Source organism: Loxodonta africana, chromosome 14, assembly GCF_030014295.1.
Source record: "Loxodonta africana isolate mLoxAfr1 chromosome 14, mLoxAfr1.hap2, whole genome shotgun sequence".
In the NCBI taxonomy this organism is placed as follows: Eukaryota; Metazoa; Chordata; class Mammalia; order Proboscidea; family Elephantidae; genus Loxodonta; species Loxodonta africana.
Genome location: NC_087355.1, coordinates 41,605,562 through 41,626,885, shown reverse-complemented (window position 1 = coordinate 41,626,885; position 21,324 = coordinate 41,605,562). Strand labels below are relative to the sequence as shown.

General features: G+C 37.3%; 1 protein-coding gene across 1 annotated transcript in view; it reads right to left on the bottom strand.

Moving 5' to 3' along the window:
- NECAB1 (N-terminal EF-hand calcium binding protein 1) overlaps positions 1–21,324 on the bottom strand; it is a 162,530-nt gene that overhangs the window by 36,593 nt on the left and 104,613 nt on the right. Inside the window, exon 6 of the mRNA XM_003408247.4 lies at positions 6,693–6,829. Within this exon, the coding sequence (XP_003408295.1) occupies positions 6,693–6,829 (137 nt within the window). The remainder of the gene's footprint in view (positions 1–6,692; positions 6,830–21,324) is intronic.

The window sequence follows — 21,324 nt, the reverse complement described above, 5'->3', positions numbered from 1 at the left end:
TGGAACTGATCCTCTAGTTTTCTTATTTTTTCTTCCCTATTTTTCATCTTCATCTGTTTGTGACAATTTCATCATGCTTTTATCTCCAAATTCTTATCAGAAGTTTTTATTTCTGCAGTCATGCTTGTAATCTCTAAGAGCTTTTTGTGTGCTTTGAATTTTTAAATAGCACCCTGTGCTTTATTCATAAATGCAATACCTTTTCTTAGCTTTCTGAAGTTACTGATGATTTTCTTTTGGAAACTTTCTTCTACTCCCTGGGTCATTTATTTCTTTTGTTCTGTGTGATTTGTTCTCTGCCTCTCACGTTAGAGGCTTTTCTCAAATACCTGGTGGTCTTTGTTTGCCCCTTGTATTTCAGAGGGAGGAAGTACAAAGCTGAATCAAACCTCTGTGTGTATGGTGGGGATTGTCAACTCACAGCCTCCATTGTAGAGTGGAATAGCTGGGCCTGATCACTGGGGGACCTCAACTATTGGTATCTTTAAGTCTTTTCTCTTGGCCTTATAATATCCCTCAGAGAAGCATCGCCCAACACTATGGTATAAGGCTGGCTGCCAGTGCTCTGGGAGCAGAGTGCTGCAAAACCAAAACCCATTGCCATTGAGTTGATTCCGACTCCTAGAAACCCCATAGGACAGATTAGGGCTGGCCCATAGGGTTTCCAAGGCTGTGATCTTTACGAAGGCAGACTACCATATCTTTCTCCCATGAAACGGCTGGTGGGTTCAAACTGCTGACCTTCCAGTTAGCAGCTGAGTGCTTAACTGCTCTATCACCAGGGCTCCTTAGACTGTTGCAAAGGGTGTATCAAATCTCACTGTCACATATAGTGACCTTCATTTAACTTCTCCTTTTTCAGTATGGCACCCTCACCCCAGTTATGCCAGGTATACCCCAGCCATAGTACCTCTGTTCATTTTCTCCAGAGAGTATACTGTAGACCTCCTCAAGTATAGAGGAGGGGCAGTCACAATGCTGCATTGGGCGGGCCAGGGGCTCTGGGGACTTAACACTTTCTAAACATCTTTCAATTACCTTCATTCCCACTATCAGTTACACATTGTACAGGCAATTTCCTGACCCTTTTTGAGATCTGTATGATACCAAATAGATTGTGCCTTGGCTTCCTACATTGCCTGCTTCAGTTTTAGTTTTCTTAGATCGTCTAAATCAAATCTTTCTTAGATCTTCTAAATGCCAGTAGATCCACATTCTTTCCAGGTTCCAAGTTTTTGTTCCTGTTGAGTCTTCCTCCATCCTTCTTATCTTTGTGAGTTTGTGCTTTCTTTTACTTAGGCACTTGTATTGTCAGTTTTGAAGGGTTTAGGGAGACAGCAGAAGAAATCACAGGTTTAATCTCCAATCTTTAATTAGACCTCCCCAGGAATTTTCTTATAGTATCAAAAAGTTAACTTTACATACTGAACATTTTGATCAAAGATTCTACAGAAGAATCCTGATCAAAAAGGGGAAAATGCAGAACAGAATTTCCAATTCTCACTGATTCCAGACTTTCTGAAGCAATGGAGGCTGGATGAACCCCTGAAACTACTGCCTAAGATAATCTTTAAACCTTAAACCAAAAATATCCCCTCGAGTCTTCTTAAACCCAAATAATAGTGTAGCTTGACTAGTAAAAAATGTCTACCTTGAGCATTATGCTTTTTTAAGAACTATCTATGTGGGATCAAAGTGACAACAGCAACTCGAAAGATTAGATAGGAACCTTAGCGGGCAGTGAGTCTATTAAAGGGGGAAAACTCAGAAAAGGAGGGTGAGAATGGTTGCACAACTCGAAGAATGTAATCAATGTAACTGAATTGTACATGTAAAACAGCTGCCTTGGTGATTTTTGCTGTGTATATTTTCACCGATATCAACAAAATACACGTTTTAAAAAAAATTAACTTTCAAGAAGCTTTGGTGGTCACAGGTCTAGGTCATTAAAGCTATCCTTCTCTATGTTTAAGCTAAGGAATTATAAACTGTCTGAACTTTTATAATCACTTGTAGGCAAAATTAAAGCTTTTCCTTACTGCTATAATGAACAATTATGAAAACAAGAAAGTAAGTTTTAAGCCCAGGAGGAATCAGTCATATCCCTGGATATAGAAGAACATTGCAAAATAACAGCAAATTTGAAGACTCCATTATAAAAATGAAATCCATGTATAATTAAACTACATTCCCTGAAATCTGGTTTGTGAGGAAAAGAGGTTTATGTAAGAGGACATGGGTCCTAGAGAAGGAGTCTTTAGTATAAAGAAATGATTATTCTTGTCATTGGCTATTAGGTACTTTCATTAGACATGGAATTAAAGTGGCTTCCATTCAGCCAGTTTGCCGGGGCAGATACAGAGTGTTGTAGGATGCCATCTGAAAATCTCACCTGTGTGGCACTCCAGTTGTATGCATCCCTTCTCTCTGAAATGGCCATTTTCACATGAATAAACACAGACATTTTGCCCAACATGGCGTGTCTAATTCATTACTGCAGGATGAATGACACTGTGCAATTCTACCCTGGGGTTGATAAATGGAATAGATGACTTCTGAAAATTTGTTACATTCTGAGGAACTTCTGTATCCCCAGGTTTCACAAATATTAAACTCCAAAGTAATGTTGATGCCAAAGGAGAAGTAAATTATTACAAGCCTGGGAATTTTAATGATATCTGTGGGTTGTAACTCTTGACTATGTACGGCATCATGTACTCTTTCTTTATAAAAATCTGATGAGATTTTTGGATACACTGATTTGACCTTTCCTTGCTGAGCTTACTCTCCCCTTCCCTAAATCTGTACTGCATACCTTTGTTTGGCTAATTTTCCTTAAACTTTCTTTGCTTTATGTTGCTCCCCTATTTGCAACCACCAATGAAAAACTTTTATAGGTTTAAGTCTAAAGCCATCTGTGCAGGTTTTAAGACCTTTCACAATTCCAGATGTCAGTTAGGCTGTTCTCCTCACTATCGCAAGTCCTCACCCCCAGCTCCCTGATAGGGATTCCTGGAATTCCCTTTCATTCATTCAATCTTATATTTTTAATATGTAGTTGTGCCATGTAGAAGGGAATAAAGCAAAGTTCCTGTCATCAAGAATTCAAAGTCTAATGAGGTTATAAAAAAGGGCTGAAATTGTAAATAGATATTAAGTAGAGGGTAGTATAGGAGTTGGAGTTCCTATGGAGTTCAAATAGTTAATGTGCTCAGCTGACAACCAAAAGGATGGAAGTCCCGAGAGGTGCCTTGGAAGAAAGTCCTCGGGATCTACTTCTGAAAAATCAGCCATTGACAACTTTATGGAGCACAGTTTTACTCTGACACACATGAGGTTGCCACAAGTTGGAGCTGACTTGATGGCAACTGGTTTACTATAGGAATATGTGGTGATGGAGTCAGAGGTATCTAATCCTGTTTTGGGAGCAGGGAAAGCTTCCCAGAGAAAGTAATGTCCAAACGGTGACCAAATTAACTAAAGGGAGTTAGCCAGATAAGAAGGCATGAGTATGTAGGGTGAGTCAGGATATATATCTGAAAGGATATTCTCTCCTTCCAGAGAATATCCTTCTGCTATCCGAATCCGCTCTAAAGGTTCAGTTCTTGTCCTCCATGAGGCTTCCTCACTGATCTCTTGTTTGATGTCATGGGAAAGAGACTGTAGTTATGGTTAGAAGATTTGCTTTTACAGAATGTCTTTTACTGAGTGGCTGAGTGACCCAGGGCAAGTACTGAAATTTAACTTTTCCGTTTCATCTATAGAATGGGGATACAACCTCTGTGGTTTACTTCAGTGGGATGTTTTTAAGCAAATGATATCTTTAACAATTTGTACTGACTTATAGTAATCACTGTATATGAACATACATATACACATATCAGAATTGCACTGCTCAATGAATGTTTATAAACAACACACACCAAGGCAGCCAGCACCCAGGTCAAGAAAAAGAACACCATGAGGGGTCACTCTAGGCACTCCCCTCGTGCTCCCTTCTAGTCATTATTCACTGAGGATCATCTTTATCCTGCTTAGAACAGCATAGATTAGTTTTGCCTATTTTTGTGCTTTATAATAAATGGATACAAACAATACATTTTATTACGTGTCTGGCTTCTTTTACTCAATATGTTTTTGGGGTATGACATTCATTCATCTAGTTGTGTGCAACTGTAGAAGGCTTATTGTCACTGCTGAATAGTACTCCAGTGCTTGAATATGTCATGACATATTTATCCATTTTCTCATTGACAGGAATTCGGGTAGTTTTTAGTTTTTGAATAATGCTGCTATGAGCCACAAGCCAAGGAACGCCTAGGACCACCAGAAGCTAGAACAGGCAAGGAGGGATCCTTCACTAAAGCCTGCAGAGAGAACATGCCTCCCCCTGCCTCCACCCAACACCCTGAATTAGGATGCCCAGCTTCCAGAACTGTGAGAAAATAAATTTCTGTTGTTTTAAGTCACGAGGTTTGAGGTAATTTGTTACGGCAGCTCTAGGAATCTGTAATACACTCTAAGTTCTTCTTTCTTTCTCCAGTTGAGCAAAGGAATGGCTGACTCAGGGCCTGATTCAAGGGTAAGCCTGGTGAAAGCAAGTTCAGCCATTTTTTTTTCTCCCTGACTTTTCTCCACTGGTGAGGGGCCTGGAGCTCTCCTGACTTGGGTTCTGGAGTCCACCTGATGGTAAGACAAGCCTTGGGAGAGAAGACGCAGCCTCTTTAGGTTTGGGCCTATGTCACGTGTGTCAGTCTGCTTGCTAGAGACTCCACACTGGACATTAAGGGTATAAACCCATAGTGCTACCTTATGTTCTATGTCCTTGTCTGTGTATTTTCTTCAGAAAGCTTTCAGGGAGTTGTATCAGTGATTTGGGGCAATATTGGGGCCTCCCTGGGTGCTACACAATAGCATTCCCCAAACTGACCTGAGACATGTAATATTTCCCATTTTTCCAAACTATTTTTGAGCCAGAAGCCTGGGAATAGAAGATTCAGCAATCCTCTGGTGCCTCCCACTTTCCTTACACTCTGTATTATCATGCTCCTTCCCAAAAAACACAGCTGTGGCAGTTGTTGGCAGCAATCACAAGAGTTCAGGGCCAGCTGGTGACCTAACCAAAGAACAGTTTTTCATTAAAAATTCACTATGTGGTGGTGAATGAGGAACACAAGTTTGCAGGAGGCCACTAGAGAAAGAAACAAAACCACGCGTGAAGAAGCTGAACAGAGCCCTCCCACAGCCTCTTAGGTGGCAAATGACGGATTCTAAAAAGGGAGAATCCACTTTAGTTCCAGAAAACCTAATGAAAAGAAACAACAGGCCTTATTTTCTCATTAAGAACATGAAATCAATTTCATTGTGTTTCAAGACATTCTACTTTTCTCTGCTCAAAGTTGAGGAGCTGGGCTGTTGCTTTTCTAAAGATAATTGTTACGCTTTGCCGTTTGATATGGAATCACACAATGCAGGGGAAATAGGAAGTCTATAATGTGAAGAATGATGCGTAAATCTATTGAAGAATGCACCCCTGTGTGCATTGGCTGCACGAGCTCATTAGCCCTGAAATTACTGGCTTTTTTGTTAGAGTTTGATGGCGCTCACTCATTTTGACATTGTAAACACACGGCTGAGATGTCCTTATACTAATTTTCTTGAGATGGCATTAGACTAATGTATCCATATGTTTGTTTAGAAAAATTGGCCTACAGAGTAGTCTATTATTAGCCTGTTCAGAAAACTTACTGTGTGGTTCTCCTTAATTTTATATGGAAGAGATAATAAGTCATATCTCTAGGTTAATAGATATATATGAATCAGCCAACAAAACCTGGTAGCACAAGCAAGAGTTTTGCCAAGCCCTTCTCTAGTTTGCAAAGTATAAACAATGATAACTCAAGAAAGTGTCAACTGTTGGTTGGAATTATTTTGATGTTTCCTTTACACATTTCTAATTTAGGTTTCCCTCTGGCAATAGTACCTTTAGTTATATATAAAAAAATAGCTATTATAATATTATTACTTGTCTTCTCAAGGGTACTAATTGAATTTTGAAATCTTTCCCCATCATTCATTTTTCTTTATTATCTTAAATAATTAGGCTTACTTAATTCTCAAGTCTCCCCAATATATTCAGATTCACTTAGCCTGCAAGGCTCTTTCCCATCATTTACACATTTTCAAAGTATACCCGTTTGCAAGATGAGCTCAAATGTTATAGGGAAACTCCATAAAAGCAACTTTCATCTCTCTATCCATATGTAATCTTTTACTCTTCTGAAAAAATCTCTTGGAAATTTATTTCCCTTTTTCTATGGTATTTATCACTTTTCGCCTTGCTTTATAGTTTTAGTGTTCATGTCTTATTTGTGTAATGGGTTTTAGCCTCTTTAAGAATAGAGATTATGTAAAATATATTTATACCATCCCCTGTGTCTTTTAAAGTCTTTTCTACCTACTGAATTCTCAATTAAAATGTGTTGAATGAACGATGGACAATAACAGAAAAAGCGGAATGGTCTTTCCAGAGGCAAATATAATTTCAAGTACCAGTGTAGGTCAGTACCACTCTTTTGAAATCTATTAATTCTCATTTTTAGTTTTCACTAGTTTAAGTACCAAGTGTATCAACTGGCTGTTCATACACACAGAGTCACTAAAGAGACATCATATGAAAATATGTAACTTGCCTTTCTTGACGGGTTTGCTCCTCAGTAGTTTCCATAGCACATTCAAGGGAATTTTGTAGAGACTGCAGCTGATTTAAGGTCTCCTTCAATAAAAATCGAGTTACAAATTGTTCCAAATTAGAGGCATCTTGGTAGTCCTAAGGGTGAAAAAATAAAGCAATTAGAAATAGGGCTTGGAAAAATACTAAGGGATCATTTTCCCCATGTGCCTGTCATTCTCAGGTTGATCCTAGAGAGGGAGAGACAAGAAGAACAAAGAGATGAGTTCTCTACCATGTTGAAACCCCGGAGCTGGCAGCACTGCTGTATCCACCAACCTGAAGAAGCTGAATGAAAGTTCTGCAGAAAAGACTGGAATATCCTACCTCAAGATTTAAAAAAAAAAAAGACAAAACCCAGCAGAATTATTGAATAGACATATGTATGAAAGGAAAAAAAATTATCTGAGACAAAAAAATTGGAAAGTGACTAACTCAGGGTTTGTTGTGTTTCATTTGAATGGATGACCATGCCACCATGTAGTTTCTCCCTTACCACCTAAATGCAGTCACGTTTCAGCAATTGGCTTAGTTCCCTCTTGATGTATTTATTATGCCTGATGTCTGTATTATTCTGAAGCCAAAGGAAATTATGTGTAGTTGTCTCGAATTACAGAAAAGGTTAGGCCTGGAATATATAAACAGTTTACTAACTCTGTGTATGCCCCTCCCACAGTTACTTTACCTGAAACTCATTTGCGTTTAACCTCTAGCACACCTCAGCCACAAAAGCACATTCATTCAGACAGACCCATGTACACAGAGGGCAATGCACACATCACAGATGTACTTGTGAAGCTTAATCTAGGTAGGCTAGTGGGCTATGGATGGTACTACTTACTGCCCTTGTCCTCTAACATCTCAGGAAGAACTAAGAAAGAAAATCAGATTACCACGAAATGAAACGGTGCCAACCTACTGTTTCAGGTCATGGGACTAGCCAGCTATATCCAATTTTCTAGAGTCTTAGGCAAGAGTCGTGGATACAAGTTCATCCAAGGAAAGGATTTATTTGGCTCTGTCCCAAAAGTTTTTTTTTATGGTTGTACAAAACTGAGAGGAATGATGGTGACGAGATAATGCCATAGTCAAGGTGCACTAGGGAATCTTAGAATGTGGCAGTAAACCCAAACTAGATTTAGTTATTTTTTTTATATAATTTTTATTGTGCTTTAAGTGAAAGCTTACAAATCAAGTAAGTCTCTCACACAAAAACCCATATACACCTTGCTACACACTCCCAATTACTCTCCGCCTAATAAGACAGTCTGCTTTCTCCCTCCACTCTCTCTTTTCGTGTCCATTTCAAGACTTAGTTATTTAACTGTTTACTTTGGTCTCAGCTTTCTCACTTACAAATCAGGCAGAGAAACTCTAGCATACATTGCAACTCAAAAATACTCTCTGCCTCTATTAAGTCTAAATTAGGAAATACTAGACTTGTGGTTGGAACACTGCCGTCCAGCTTACCAGGTCAGGGTGGGCTTTGCAACAAAGGGAAACACAGCATTGTTCTCAACAGACTGCCCTCATTTCATTTTTTGTATCATTTGCTTATCTTCTTCCCTTCCCTTATTCTGGATGCCCAGGTTGGGGACTGCAGACCCAGGTGGCATAGATCCAATCTTCCTTCCCTTCTCTCAGATATGCAGCAGATGTTCCTTTGGAAGGCAGTAGCAAAGAGGCAGATGGAAAATTAAATAGATAACAAGCTGGAAAATGTCAAAGCCTGGCCCTTTTTCTTCTCAACAAAAGTGTTAGTTCTGAAGGTACAAAAAGGGATCTTTGCATTCCTAGCTCCCCAGAAGACAGATATGCTGGTTTCAGGCACATGTTCTTCTGAACAAAATCCAGTATTTGAGCGGTTAGCAGAAAGAACTTCTACTGATCTGTTAAAGGAATGAAAAAAAAAAAATGTACAGATGATACCTGATATCCAGATGCTGCCTTTCTTTTTTTTTTTTTCAAACACAGTTTAATCCTTCATGTCTGTTAGACAGGATATGGACAAATGAAAGCTAATAGTATATTTATATTTCTCAGATCCCAGTAACGTTCAGGTCATCGATAATTGTCAGTTAAGTGAATAATTAAGTGGAAGTTGTTAACAAAATAGAATTAAAATTTCCATTTTTGCCTTTGGAAAGCAGGAACATAAACATTTCAATTGTGTACTTCCTATGTGTGGAGCTAGAACAGGGCTAGCATTCATTTAACAGTATAATCCTAGCGTTAGAAGCATAGTGCTTTGAAATTCAGGTTTCTTAGGGGTTTGCCTGTGCCTCTTAATTGTCAGATCATTTCTCACTAAGAAGCCCTTGTCCAGCTGTATGATGGGAGAGTGAAAATCTTAGCTATTAACCCACTATGAATCATCTGAGTTAATTAGGAAAATCAGAGCATCAGTCTGCCCTGTTTGTATTTGTCCTATTTGAAAATTAATCACGTCAGTGGCATCCAGTCTCAGCGTCTCCTTGCTTATGAGGCCAGATACAATCACATTTAGCAGGGGGTACTGTTCCGTCTGCCTTTTGAGCTAAGCCCCTGCAGCTCTTCTCATTCTTGTGTGAAACGTCTGCGCCAGCTTTCTATAACAGAAAAAGAAATCACTCTTACCAAGATAAGGTTGCCTTTTTCTCTTTTTCCACTTTCCCAAAAACGTTAGCTTTTTCATACTAACTGGCTTATACTACATCATCTATGTCCAATTTCTTTTAAAAATCCCTAGGCTTTTAAGTGATGCCGTTTTTGAAATCAAATTTAAGCCTTAAAAAAAAAAAAAAAAAAAAAAAAGCACTGGTTCTTAATTAAGAGCCTTAAATATGGAATGAGATTAATTAGATTAATTGCAGGATGGTCTTTGGAAATCTTAGATGGCAAAACAAGAAATGAAAACATTTTCAAACTGTAGATTCCCAAGGATTAGGAAATTATAGATTTGCAAGTTAGTAAAAGAGGGGGTACCAGGATCAAATTTTGGGAAAAAAATACTGCTAAACAACCAAAACATTGACACAATTTCTAAGCCTTATCTTAACTAGATGTTCTATAACTTAAAATCAGAAAATATTTTAGAGACAAGTTGTATTGTTTAAGATCTTCCCTTGGCAAACCCCGTTTGTTTGCCAAGGGCTCATCCTGGAGCTGTCAAGTGCTTATTTTCTTCAGGCTTCTTTCTTCTTGTTCTATTTCCCTGTCTCACACCGGGTGACCCTAACAAGAACACATGTCCCCTCGCGGTCTGCCGAAAGAACAATCCCATTATTCTGGGGAGTAGTCCTCTTCATCCAAGTGGAATTTTAGGAAAATGTACATGAACACAGGGACATTTACAGAGTCAGACTAAACCTGGAGATTCATAGCTAACAGAGGAAGACAAAGGTCACATTCATATTTATATAACAAGATAGAGTGCTGGTTAAGAATCTGGGTCTGAAGATAACTCACACTTAAATTCTAATCCATTCTGGTGTCCCTCAACACTTGAGGAAACTTGGGAAAGTATTCAGCCTTTCTAAGTCTCTATTTCCTTATCTGTGGATAAAATCTAAATCTCACAAGCTTGTTGTGAGGATTAAATAAAATATAGCACGTAAAGCACATCATGCAGTGTGTAGCTCATAGTTTTTGACAAATGTTCATTATTGTTATTAATCTTTTGTAAGAAGGATATTACAAAGTGCAATGGATAGATTATTGGCTCAAAATTCAAAGTACCTGTGTTTGAACTCTGAGGTAATAGTTCATCTCAGAATTATTGCTTGGATAAATGTGTGGCTGGTATTTGGCATATAGTGGGATTAAAGAGGAAGTGACAAATATTGGAGTTAGGCAAAGAATATCTAATATACTGACAGTAGGAATTCCTGAGGATGAAAACCATAGCAAAGGAATAAAATACTGAAATGTATCATTCAAAAATGCTTTTCTGAAATAAAAACATTTGAAATTATATTTTAAAAGTACATCACATATCTGAGAATATCAACTCAGAACAAACAATATCAAGGTATATTTTGGTAAAATTATTGGACTTTAAAAGACAAAGCAAAAATCCTTTATGCACCTAGATATAAAGAGCAATGACTTGGAAAGGCAAGAAAATTATACTATCATGAGACTTGCCAACAGCAACATTTTCATCCCAGAAGAAAATAAAGCAACATATTTAAGATGTGCAAAGTAAGAAAATGGATCCAAGGATTTTATATCAGTAAAAATTGACTTTTAAGCATAAAGTGCACAAAGAACTGTTATCAACATGCAAAAAACTCAGGTAATATTGTTTCCATAAGCTCTTCCTAAGGAATCTATGAGCGGATGAGCTTCTGACAACCAAAATGACTACAGAGACTTTGACATAAAGATTGATGATCTTGATCAGATACTGGCACACGTTACTTTAGAGGCCAAGAGAATAAATATTTTAGACTTTGTGAGGTGCAGTCACATATCCTGCCATTGTAGCATGAAAGCAGCCATAAAAAAAAAAAATAGGAAATCCTTAAACAAATATGCCTGGCTGTGTTCACAGGCCATATCAAACAGGTGGTTGGCAGCGTTTGGCCCTTGCCTGGAGCTGCTCACCCCTGATCTAGGCGTCGACCATCAATAGCTGCCAGCATCATAAAAAGAGAGACAACCAGACATTATGTGCTTCCTGTGAGAGAATGCACCATTAGTATAGTCTTTCAAACAAGCCTCTGGCCTCAGTTTACAATTTGCAGTAAAAACAGAGTTTAGAAGAATATGCTGAACTGCACCGTAAGTAGGAAAATAGGCAAAGTCTAGACAGTGGGTAACTCTGGATTCTGCAACAGATAAATCGTAAAAATAAGTAAATAAGAAGATTGCAAAAGAATCTGTAAAGTAAGAGATATAACAACATATAAAAATGGGTAGAACTAAACTATAGTCTGTAGAGTTACACATGTGGATGATAAAACCATACAGAAATGCAAGGAGGTGACTAGTAGAGGGGTCAGTTCAGTGGTTATTTTCCAGGGAAGGATGGGATTATGATTGAGACGGGGCACACAGAGGGACTTCTAGAGGGACTGGCAAGTTTGGTTTCTTATTTGGGTGGTGGTTTCAAGAGTATTTGCCTTATAATATTTTATTTGAGTGGTGTCTTAGTTATATAGTGCTGCTATAACAGAAATACCTCAAGTGGATGGCTTTAACAAAGAGAAATTTATTCTCTCATAGTCTAGGAGGCTAGAAATCTGAATTCTGGGTGCCAGCTCCAGGGGAAGGCTTTCTTCTCTCTGTTGCCTCTGGGAGAATGTCCTTGTCATCAGTCTTGCCTGGTGGAGTGGCTTCTCAGTGCAGGGACCCCAGGTCTAAAGGACACACTACTTTCCTGGCTCTTGTTTCTTGGTGGTAAGAGGTCCCCATGTCTCCCTGCTCGCTTCTCTCTTTGCTATTCCAAAAGAGATTGACTTAAAACACAACCTAATCTTGTATATTGAGTCCTGCCTCATTAACACAACTGCCACTAATCCTATCTCATTAACATTATAGAGGTAGGATATATAATACATAGGAAAATCACATTAGATGACAAAATGTGGACAATCACACAATACTGGGAATCATGGACTAGCCAAATTCACACATTTTGGGGGGACAAATTCAATCCATAACAGGCAGCTTTCTTAATCTGTGTTTTATTTTACAATGAAAAGATTAAGATACATGTAGCAACCAGCCTGGGGGATATATACTCTCCTCATATGTTAAGAAGTTGTGCTAGTAGAGAGATATGAGCTATAAAATACGGGAGTCTTTGGCAGGGAGTAGGAAAAGAAAATCTGTAAACGCTTCCAAATTAGTAATTTTTATCACCTCCCATATGCTATCTCCTCAGCTGCTAGCCTGCATTTCTTTTGAGTGTAACACAGAACCAACTGTTACACTTTTCAGTCTGAAGAGCACAGAACTATATTTATCCAAATTGGGCTCAATTTATGTTTGTTGATGTTGATAAAAAAATCACAAAATTTCTTCCCCATAAATACACTGCCTTCCACCTTATCAAATATCACACACTTTTCTTTGAATATCATTTTAAGCTCATGGAATAGATAAAAAAAACAAGAGTTGAAGTAAATGCTATCCCAAGGGTAGCAGTCACTTGTAATTTGACTCCTCCTAAATAGTGTCAAATAGTGTCAGAGTTAAATAGTGTCAGAGCGACAGTTCTATTTTAACCACAGCTCTATAATATGTTAATATGCCTTAAGTTACTGAATTTGTCAGGGACAAACACAGTCTCAAAATGTCATATAAGATCTCTCTCCTTTCAAAGATAGATTATCCTTGTCTTTGGTATAAAAAAACGCTGGTACAATAGGAGTAATTGGGTATTAAAATATCATAAGCATTTCCAAACAATATAGTGCATGAAAAATAGTAGATAGCTTAATAAATATATGTTCCCTGACACATTTTTTTATTTAATTTGCCTTTGTGACCCATTTATGAATAGAATGCCAATATATTCCTGTAATTTTTTATTCAGGAAAAAATAACTCTAAGAGTAGATAACTTCTTCAGAATAATAAATAGGCAAAGAATTGTTTTCCTATAAAACTGTTGAAAAGCCTCAAAACACTCTATAAAATATAACATGTTATTTATTGTAAGATGTACCTTTATTTTGGTATTTTGCATACTTTTAAAAATAAAAATACTGCCAATTAAATTACTATATACCATCAATTACACTCCACACATCTGTCAGTTTGTTGTACTATGGTGGTTTGCTTGCTGCTGTGATGCTGGAAGCTGTGTCATCAGTATTTCAAACACAAGCAGGGTCACCCATGGTGGACAGGTTTCAGTGGGACTTCCAGACTAAGACAGACTAGGAAGAAGGAACTAGTGGTTGGTATACTTCTGAAAAAAAATGGCCAGTGAAAACTTTTTGAATGGCAGTGGAACACTGCCTGATATAGTACCAGAAAATGGCTCCCTTAGGTTCAAAGATACTAAAAATATAACTGGGGAAGAGCTGCCTCCTCAAAGTAGAGTCAAACTTAATGACATGAAAGAAGTAGAGCTTTTGGTACCTTCATTTGCTGATGTGGCACTACTCAAAATGAGAAGCAACAGCTGCAAACATCCATTAATAATTGGAACATGGAATGTATGAAATAGGAATCCAGAAAAATTGGAAGTCATCAAAATTGAAACGGGATGCATAAAGGTTGATATCCTAGGCATTAGTGAGCTGCAATGGACTGGTATTGGCCGTTCTGAATCAGATAATCATATGGCCTACTATGCCAGGAATGACAAATTAAAGAGGAATGGGGTCACAGTCATCATCAAAAAGAACATTTCAACATCTATCCTGAAGTGCAACACTTTCAATGATATGAGTATATCCATACACCTACAAGGAAGACCAATTAATATGACTATTATTCAAATTTACCCACCAACCATGAATGCCAAAGAAGAGGAAATCGAAGATTTTTATCAATTTCTGCAGTTTGAAATTAATCAAACATGCAATCAGGATACATTGAACACTAATGACCAAAGACCAGATGAGTTGTGGGATGACATCAAGGACATCACACATGAATAAAGCCAAAGGTCATTAAAAAGACAGGAAAAAAAAGGAAAGACCAAAATGGATGTCAGAAAAGACTCTGAAACTTGCTCTTGAATGCAGAATAAATGGAAGAAATGATAGAGTAAAATAGCTGAGCAGAATATATCAATGGGCGGTTCGAGAAGACAAAGTAAAGTATTATAACGAAATGTGCAAAGACCTGGAGTTAGAAAAACAAAAGAATAGAACACGTTCAGATTTCTCAAGCTGAAGGAACTGATGAAAAAATTCAAGCCTCGAGTTGCAATTTTGAAAGATTCTATGGGCAAAGTATTGGATGACCCAGGAAGCATCAAAAGCAGATGGAAGGAATACACAGAGTCACTGTATCCAAAAGAATTGGTCGATGTTCAACTATTTCAGGAGGTAGCATATGATCAAGAACTGATGGTGCTGAAGGAAGGGGTCCAAGCTGCACTGAAGGCATTGGCAAAAAACAAGGCTGTAGGAATTGATGGAATACCAATTGGGATGTTTCAGCAAACAGATGCAGCCCAGGAGGTGCTCACTTGTCTATGCCGAGAAATTTGAAAGACAGCTACCTTGCCAATCAGCTGCAAGAGATCTGTAATTGTGACAATTCCAAAGAAAGGTAACCCAAGATAATGAGGACATTATCCAACAATATCATTAATATCACATAAAAGTAAAATTTTGCTAAAGATAATTCAAAAGCGGTTGTAGCAGTACATCGACAGGAAACTGCCAGAAATTAAAGCCAGATTCAGAACAGGAAGTGGAACAAGGAATATCATCACTGATGTCAGATGGATCCTGGCTGAAGACAGAGAATACCAGAAAGATGTTCACCTGTGTTTTATTGACTGTGCAAAGACATTCGACTGTGTGAATCATAACAAATTATGGATAAACATTGCAAAGAACGGGAATTCCGGAATACTTAATGGTGCTCATTGGGAACCTGTACATAAACCAAGAAGCAGTGGTTCCAACAGTGCAATGGGACACTGGTTGGTTTCAAATCAGGAAAGGTGTTTGTCAGAGCTGTATCCTTACACCATAATTATTCAATCTGTATGCTGAGAAACTGGATTACATGAAGAAGAACGTGGCTTCAGGATTGGTGGAAGACTAATTACAACCTGTGATATGCAGATGATACAACCATGCTTGCTGAAAGTGAAGAAAACTTGAAGCACTTACTGACGAAGATCAAAGACTGCAGCCCTCATTATGGATTATACCTCAACACAAAGAAAACAGAAATTCCCACACCTGGATAGATAAAGCAACATCATGATAAATGGAGAAAATACTGAAGTTCTCAAGGATTTAGTTTTATTCAGATCCACAATAAACACCCATGGAAGCAGCAATCAGGAAAGCAAACGATGTATTGCACTGGGCAAATGTGCTGCAAAAGGCCTCTTTGAAGTGTTCAAAAGCAAAGATGTCACTTTAAGGACTAAGGTGTGCCTGACCCAAGCCATGGTATTTTTAATTCCCTCATAAGCATGAGAAAGTTGGACAACAAATAAGGAAAAACAAATAAGAATTGATGCATTTGAATTATGGTGTTGATGAAGAGTACTGAATATACCACGGACTGCCAGGAAGAACAAACAAGTCTGTCTTGAAAGAACTACAGCCAGAATGCTCCTGGGAAGTAAGAATAGTGAAACTTCACCTCACGTACTTTGTACATGTCATGAGGAGAGACCAGTCCCTGGAAAAGGACATCATGCTTGGTAAAGGGAGGGGGCGGGGGTCAGCGAAAAAAAGGAAGGCCCTCTATGAGATGGATTGACACAGAGGCTTCAGCGATGGGCTCAAACATAGCAAGCACTGTGAGGATGGCACAGGACTGGGCAGTGTTTTGTTCTATTGTACACAGGGTCGCTCTGAGTTGGAACTGACTGGACAACACCTAACAACAACAACAACATCAATGACAAGATGCATACCAATTTCATAAATGTTAAAAGGGGAAAAAATACACATTATAGAATTGATGAAATATGGTAGATTGCCACATTTCAATATGGTCATATCAGATAGCAAAGGGTCTGTATAATCTCTTTGTGTCTTTAATTTCATAGAGTTCTGACTCCCACATTTGAAAGTCTGGAATTTTATACCGAGAGATGGAACTCACCATTTCCCCAAATGACCAAGAAAATGACTGGTCAGCATAAGAAGAGACTGGCTCTAGACTGAAATTACAGAATGGGCTTGCCTTTCTTAAAATTGGGTCTGTGTCAGGTGTTCTTGCTTGCTTTAGGAATATATAGATAAGCCTAGGCTTAGAAGCTACTTGAAGTCTTCAAGAGAATTCTTAAGAAGCAGTCAAGGGTTTATGAAGGAAAGGATCCTATTGTGTTGCCTAGCTACAATAATGCAGGCTGCTGACACCACACACACACACACACACAACACACACACCTGGGTGGATTTCAAGAAGTAAAGGCCACCCATGTCCCAGATGATTAAAAATACATATGGAAAATATGTGAGAGAAAAATGGATTATTAAAGTCTATGTGTGTAACTAATATCAGTGAAATGTACACTTAAAAAGGTAAAACGTCAAATTTTGTATACTATATATTTCATATAAAATTTTTATTACAATTAAAAATAGATAATAAAAAAACTGTCTATATCTTTCTTAAAAAAGTCATCTGGATGATTATACATACTATTTAACATTCTGAATATCTTACTAGCAAATAGATAAATTGGAAGGTAATATTCACATTAAGATTCCCGGAAGTTTCACTTTTGGCAATAGGGTTAGTTAAAAATCCTAAAAAATGATACTTCTACAAAATGCCCTAGAAATGATACATAAAATTTGACAAATATTATTTTATTATGCACAGTAGGGCTTCTATGAAAGTGTTGTTGCTCTTGTTAGTTACTGTTGAGTTGGCTCTGACTCATGGCAACCTTATGTTTAACAGTACTAAACATTGCCCGGTCCAGTGCCATCTTCTTGATCATTGATTAAAGGTAGGTTGGATCTTCTCACTCAATCCTCTATGTTTCTTAACCTCTTTTATATTTTCTAGAACTTTGTCTCTCTGAGCTGCATTCTGTATAATACCTTCAGAGGTGAGATATCTTCCAGTTTACTTATTCTCTCTTTGGCTGCATGTAATACTGTTAATCTGGTCTCCTGAGGTTTTAACATGAATTACTCATTTTTTTTTCATTTACAAAAAAAAAAAAAATTTTTTTTCTGATTCTTTCTCAGATTTGCTAGGTCTTTTTTATATTTTCTTGCCCCTTTCTCATGTTTTTAATTCTGTCATGTGGTTACTGAAACCTATTAACATACTTATTCTCTAGCTGATAATTCCAATATAAAGTCTTTGAATGTTTGATTGTACATTCTGTTGTTTCTCTTGATTCTAACTCATCGCACCTTGTTTCCATGTGTGTTTTGAGACTTTTTGCTATTTTTTAAATATTACCTGATATTCCTTGCAAGATTAGTCTGTGAGAATTATTTCAGATCTAGATTTAAAAATGTGGTTTTGCTTTTGTCAGGTGCCTGGTGTCATTGCTGTGCAGAATAATTTTGAGGCTTTCCCAACCACCCAGGAAGTTCAAATTTGACTTGCAAATTAATGAGAGCCAACTTGTATTTACAAATTGTCAGGGCCGACTCTTTTTCCCTTTTCATTTATTTGATTCTCAGGATCACTAGGGATAATTTTCCTTGCTGTTCTCTGAAATAAAAAGAACTTTGGTGCAAAGTTGATGTAGGAGATCTCTTAAAGACTCCTTACATTAAGGAGTAATGGTTAGGCTTTTGCTCTTGTCTCTGGTGTCCTAAAAGACTTAAAAACTACAGTTCAAGGTCACTGGATTGAAGCCAGCTTCCATGCAATCCTTATTCCTTTGGGTTTCCTCATTCACTTACAGTTTGGCCTCTGAGGAGTCTCTAATTTCTTGCCAGGTAACTTAAGCACTTATGGATTTTTAAAATGTATTTTATCCATAATTTTTAGTTGGTTTCAACAAGAGGATTGTCAAGGAATCTATTCCCTCAAGTGGCTGAAAACAGAGATTGCTGTGTTTGTCATGGATCACTTTATTTGAGACTCAAAACCTTGGCATAAAAGATTAAGTAACTTGCCTAAGGTCATAAAGCCAATAGACAAGTTTTGACATTTTTGTTCATGAGTCAGGAATAAAGGAGCCACAGAAAAAATTAATAAATAAAAACCAACCTTGTTTTTAGAAACTACTTTAACAACTTTGCTGATTTTTATCATGAAAGAGCTACAGACTAAAGGAGCTGAAAAGATATGTTATAGTTTTCTGCATATACACCTAAATTAAAATTTTAAAATAAAAAGTAACTTTTACTCTAAAACTAATGATTTGGTCATTATACAATAGAAAATACAGAGGAGCAAACATAAAATATAAAAAGTACAATACTAGGTTGTGGTGGTGGGTGTATAAATTTACTGATATCATTTAATTGTACACTTACAATGAGTGAGTTTTATGGTATGTAGATTTTCTTCAATACAGCCATTAACACCTATTTGTTGCTAAAAAAAAAAAAATTGTTGCTAGATGCCATCAAATTGGTTCCAATTCATAGCAACCCTAAGTAAAACAGAACGAAACACTGCCAGGACCTGCACCATCCTCACAATTGTTGCTATGCATGAGTCCATCCTTGTAGCCACTGGGTCAATTCATCTCATTGAGGGTCCTCCTCTCTTTTGCTGACCCTCTATTTACCAAGCATGATGTCCTTCTCCAGGGACCGGTCCCTCCTGATAACATGTACAGAGTACATGAAATGAAGTCTGACCATCCTCACTTCTGGGGGGCACTTTGACTTCTTACAAGACAGATTTACTCTTTCTTCAGGCAGTAAATTCAATATTCTTCATCAACACCACAATCCAAAGGCATTGATTCTTCTTTGGTCTTCCTTATTTATTATCCAGCTTTCACATGCATATGAGGCAACTGAAAATACCATGGCTGGGTTCAGACTCACCTTAGTCTTCAAGGTGACATCTTTCTTTTTGAACACTTTAAAGAGGTCTTTTGGAGCAGATTTGCCCGTTTGATTTCTTGACAACTATTTCCATGGGTGTTGATTGTGAATTCAAATAAAATGAAATCCTTGACAACTTGAATATTTTCTCCATTTATCAGGATGTTGATTATTTTCCACTTGTGAGGATTTCAGTTTTCTTTATGTTGAAGTGTATGTAATCCATAACGAAGGCTGTAGTCTTTGAACTTTATCAGTAAGTGTTTCAACTTTGCTTTCAGCAAGCAAGGTTGTGTCATCTGCGTATTCCAGGTTGTAATGAGTCTTCTTCCAATCCTGATGCCACGTTCTTCTTCATATAGTCTAGCTTCTCAGATTATTTGCTCAGCATACAGATTGAATAGGTACGGTGAAAGGATACACCCCTGACGCACACCTTTCCTGACTTTAAACCATGCATTATTCCCTTATCCTGTTCGAACGACTGCCTCTTCATCCATGTACGGATCCCTTATAAGCACAACTAAGTGTTCTGGAATTCCCATTCTCCCCAATGTTATCCATAATTGGTTGTGATCCACACAGTCAAATGCCTTTGCATAGTCAATAAAACACAGGTAAACATCTTTTTGGTAGCCTCTGTTTTCAGCCAGGATCCATCTGACATCAGGAATGATATCCCTGGTTCCACATCCTCTCCTAAATCCAGCTTGAATTTCTGGCAGTTCCCTGTCAATATACTGCTGCAGCTGCTTTTGAATAATCTTCTGCAAAATTTTGCTTTCACGTGATATCAATGATGTTGTTCGATAATTTTCACATTCGGTTTTATCACCTTTCTTGGGAACAGGCATAAATAATGCCAGGTAGCTGACTTCCAAATTTCTTGGTATAGACGAGTGAGCACTGCATCTGTTTGTTGATACGTCTCAATTGGTATTCCATCAATTCCTGGAGCCTTGTTTTTTGCCAATGCCTTCAGTGCAGCTTGGATTTCTTCCTTCAGTACCTTCAGTTCTTGATCCTATGCTACCTCCTGAAATGGTTGAACATCGACCAATTCTATTTGGTACAGTGACTCTGTATATTCCTTCCATCCTCTTTTGATGCTTCATGTGTAGTTCAATATCTTGCCCATAGAATCTTTCAATATTGCAACTCAAGACTTAATTTTTCTTCAGTTCTTTTGGCTTGAGTGTTCTTCCATTTTGGTTTTCTAACTCTAAATCTTTGCATATTTCATTATAATACTTTACTTTATCTTCTCGAGTCGCCCTTTGAAAACTTCTGTTCAGCTCTTTTACTTCACTATTTCTTCCACTGACTTTAGCTGCTCTATGTTTAAGCTTGTTTGTTTTCCCAAAACAACTACATACATTTTAAATCAGCTATTTGCATTTAAAAACCCACGCATCTTTCCATATGGTTGAACATTATATTCTATTGCATTCATAATTTATTTATCCAATCCCATATTGCTAGACATTTATAGTTTCTAATTTTTCTGCATTAAACAATTATATGATAAACAATCCTTGCACACATACTAAATTATTGCTTTAAGTAAATTTCTAGAAGTGGAAGTAATAGGTGGAATGATATGTACACTTGAAAAGTGTTAGATGCATTCCACTAAATTTGCCCTCCAATAGATAGTGCTAATTTAAAGACCCATTATCATGTTTGAGAGTCTTCATTTTCCTCTGTTTTTAAGAACAATGGGCATTACTATTTTAAAATAATTGTTTTTTATGGAAAAAAGTATATTTTACTGCCAATTTCATTTTATATTTATTTGACTATTTATAAACTTACACATTTTTAGGATATAAACTGTAATATGTGTGCATGATATATATCTATATCGATATTTATATGTATATCTGTACACATATATATATCACACATGGACAGAAAGAGATCCCCTTTGATTTTGTAAGCATAACATAGTTAAATTTACTCCTTTTCAACATATGTAAAT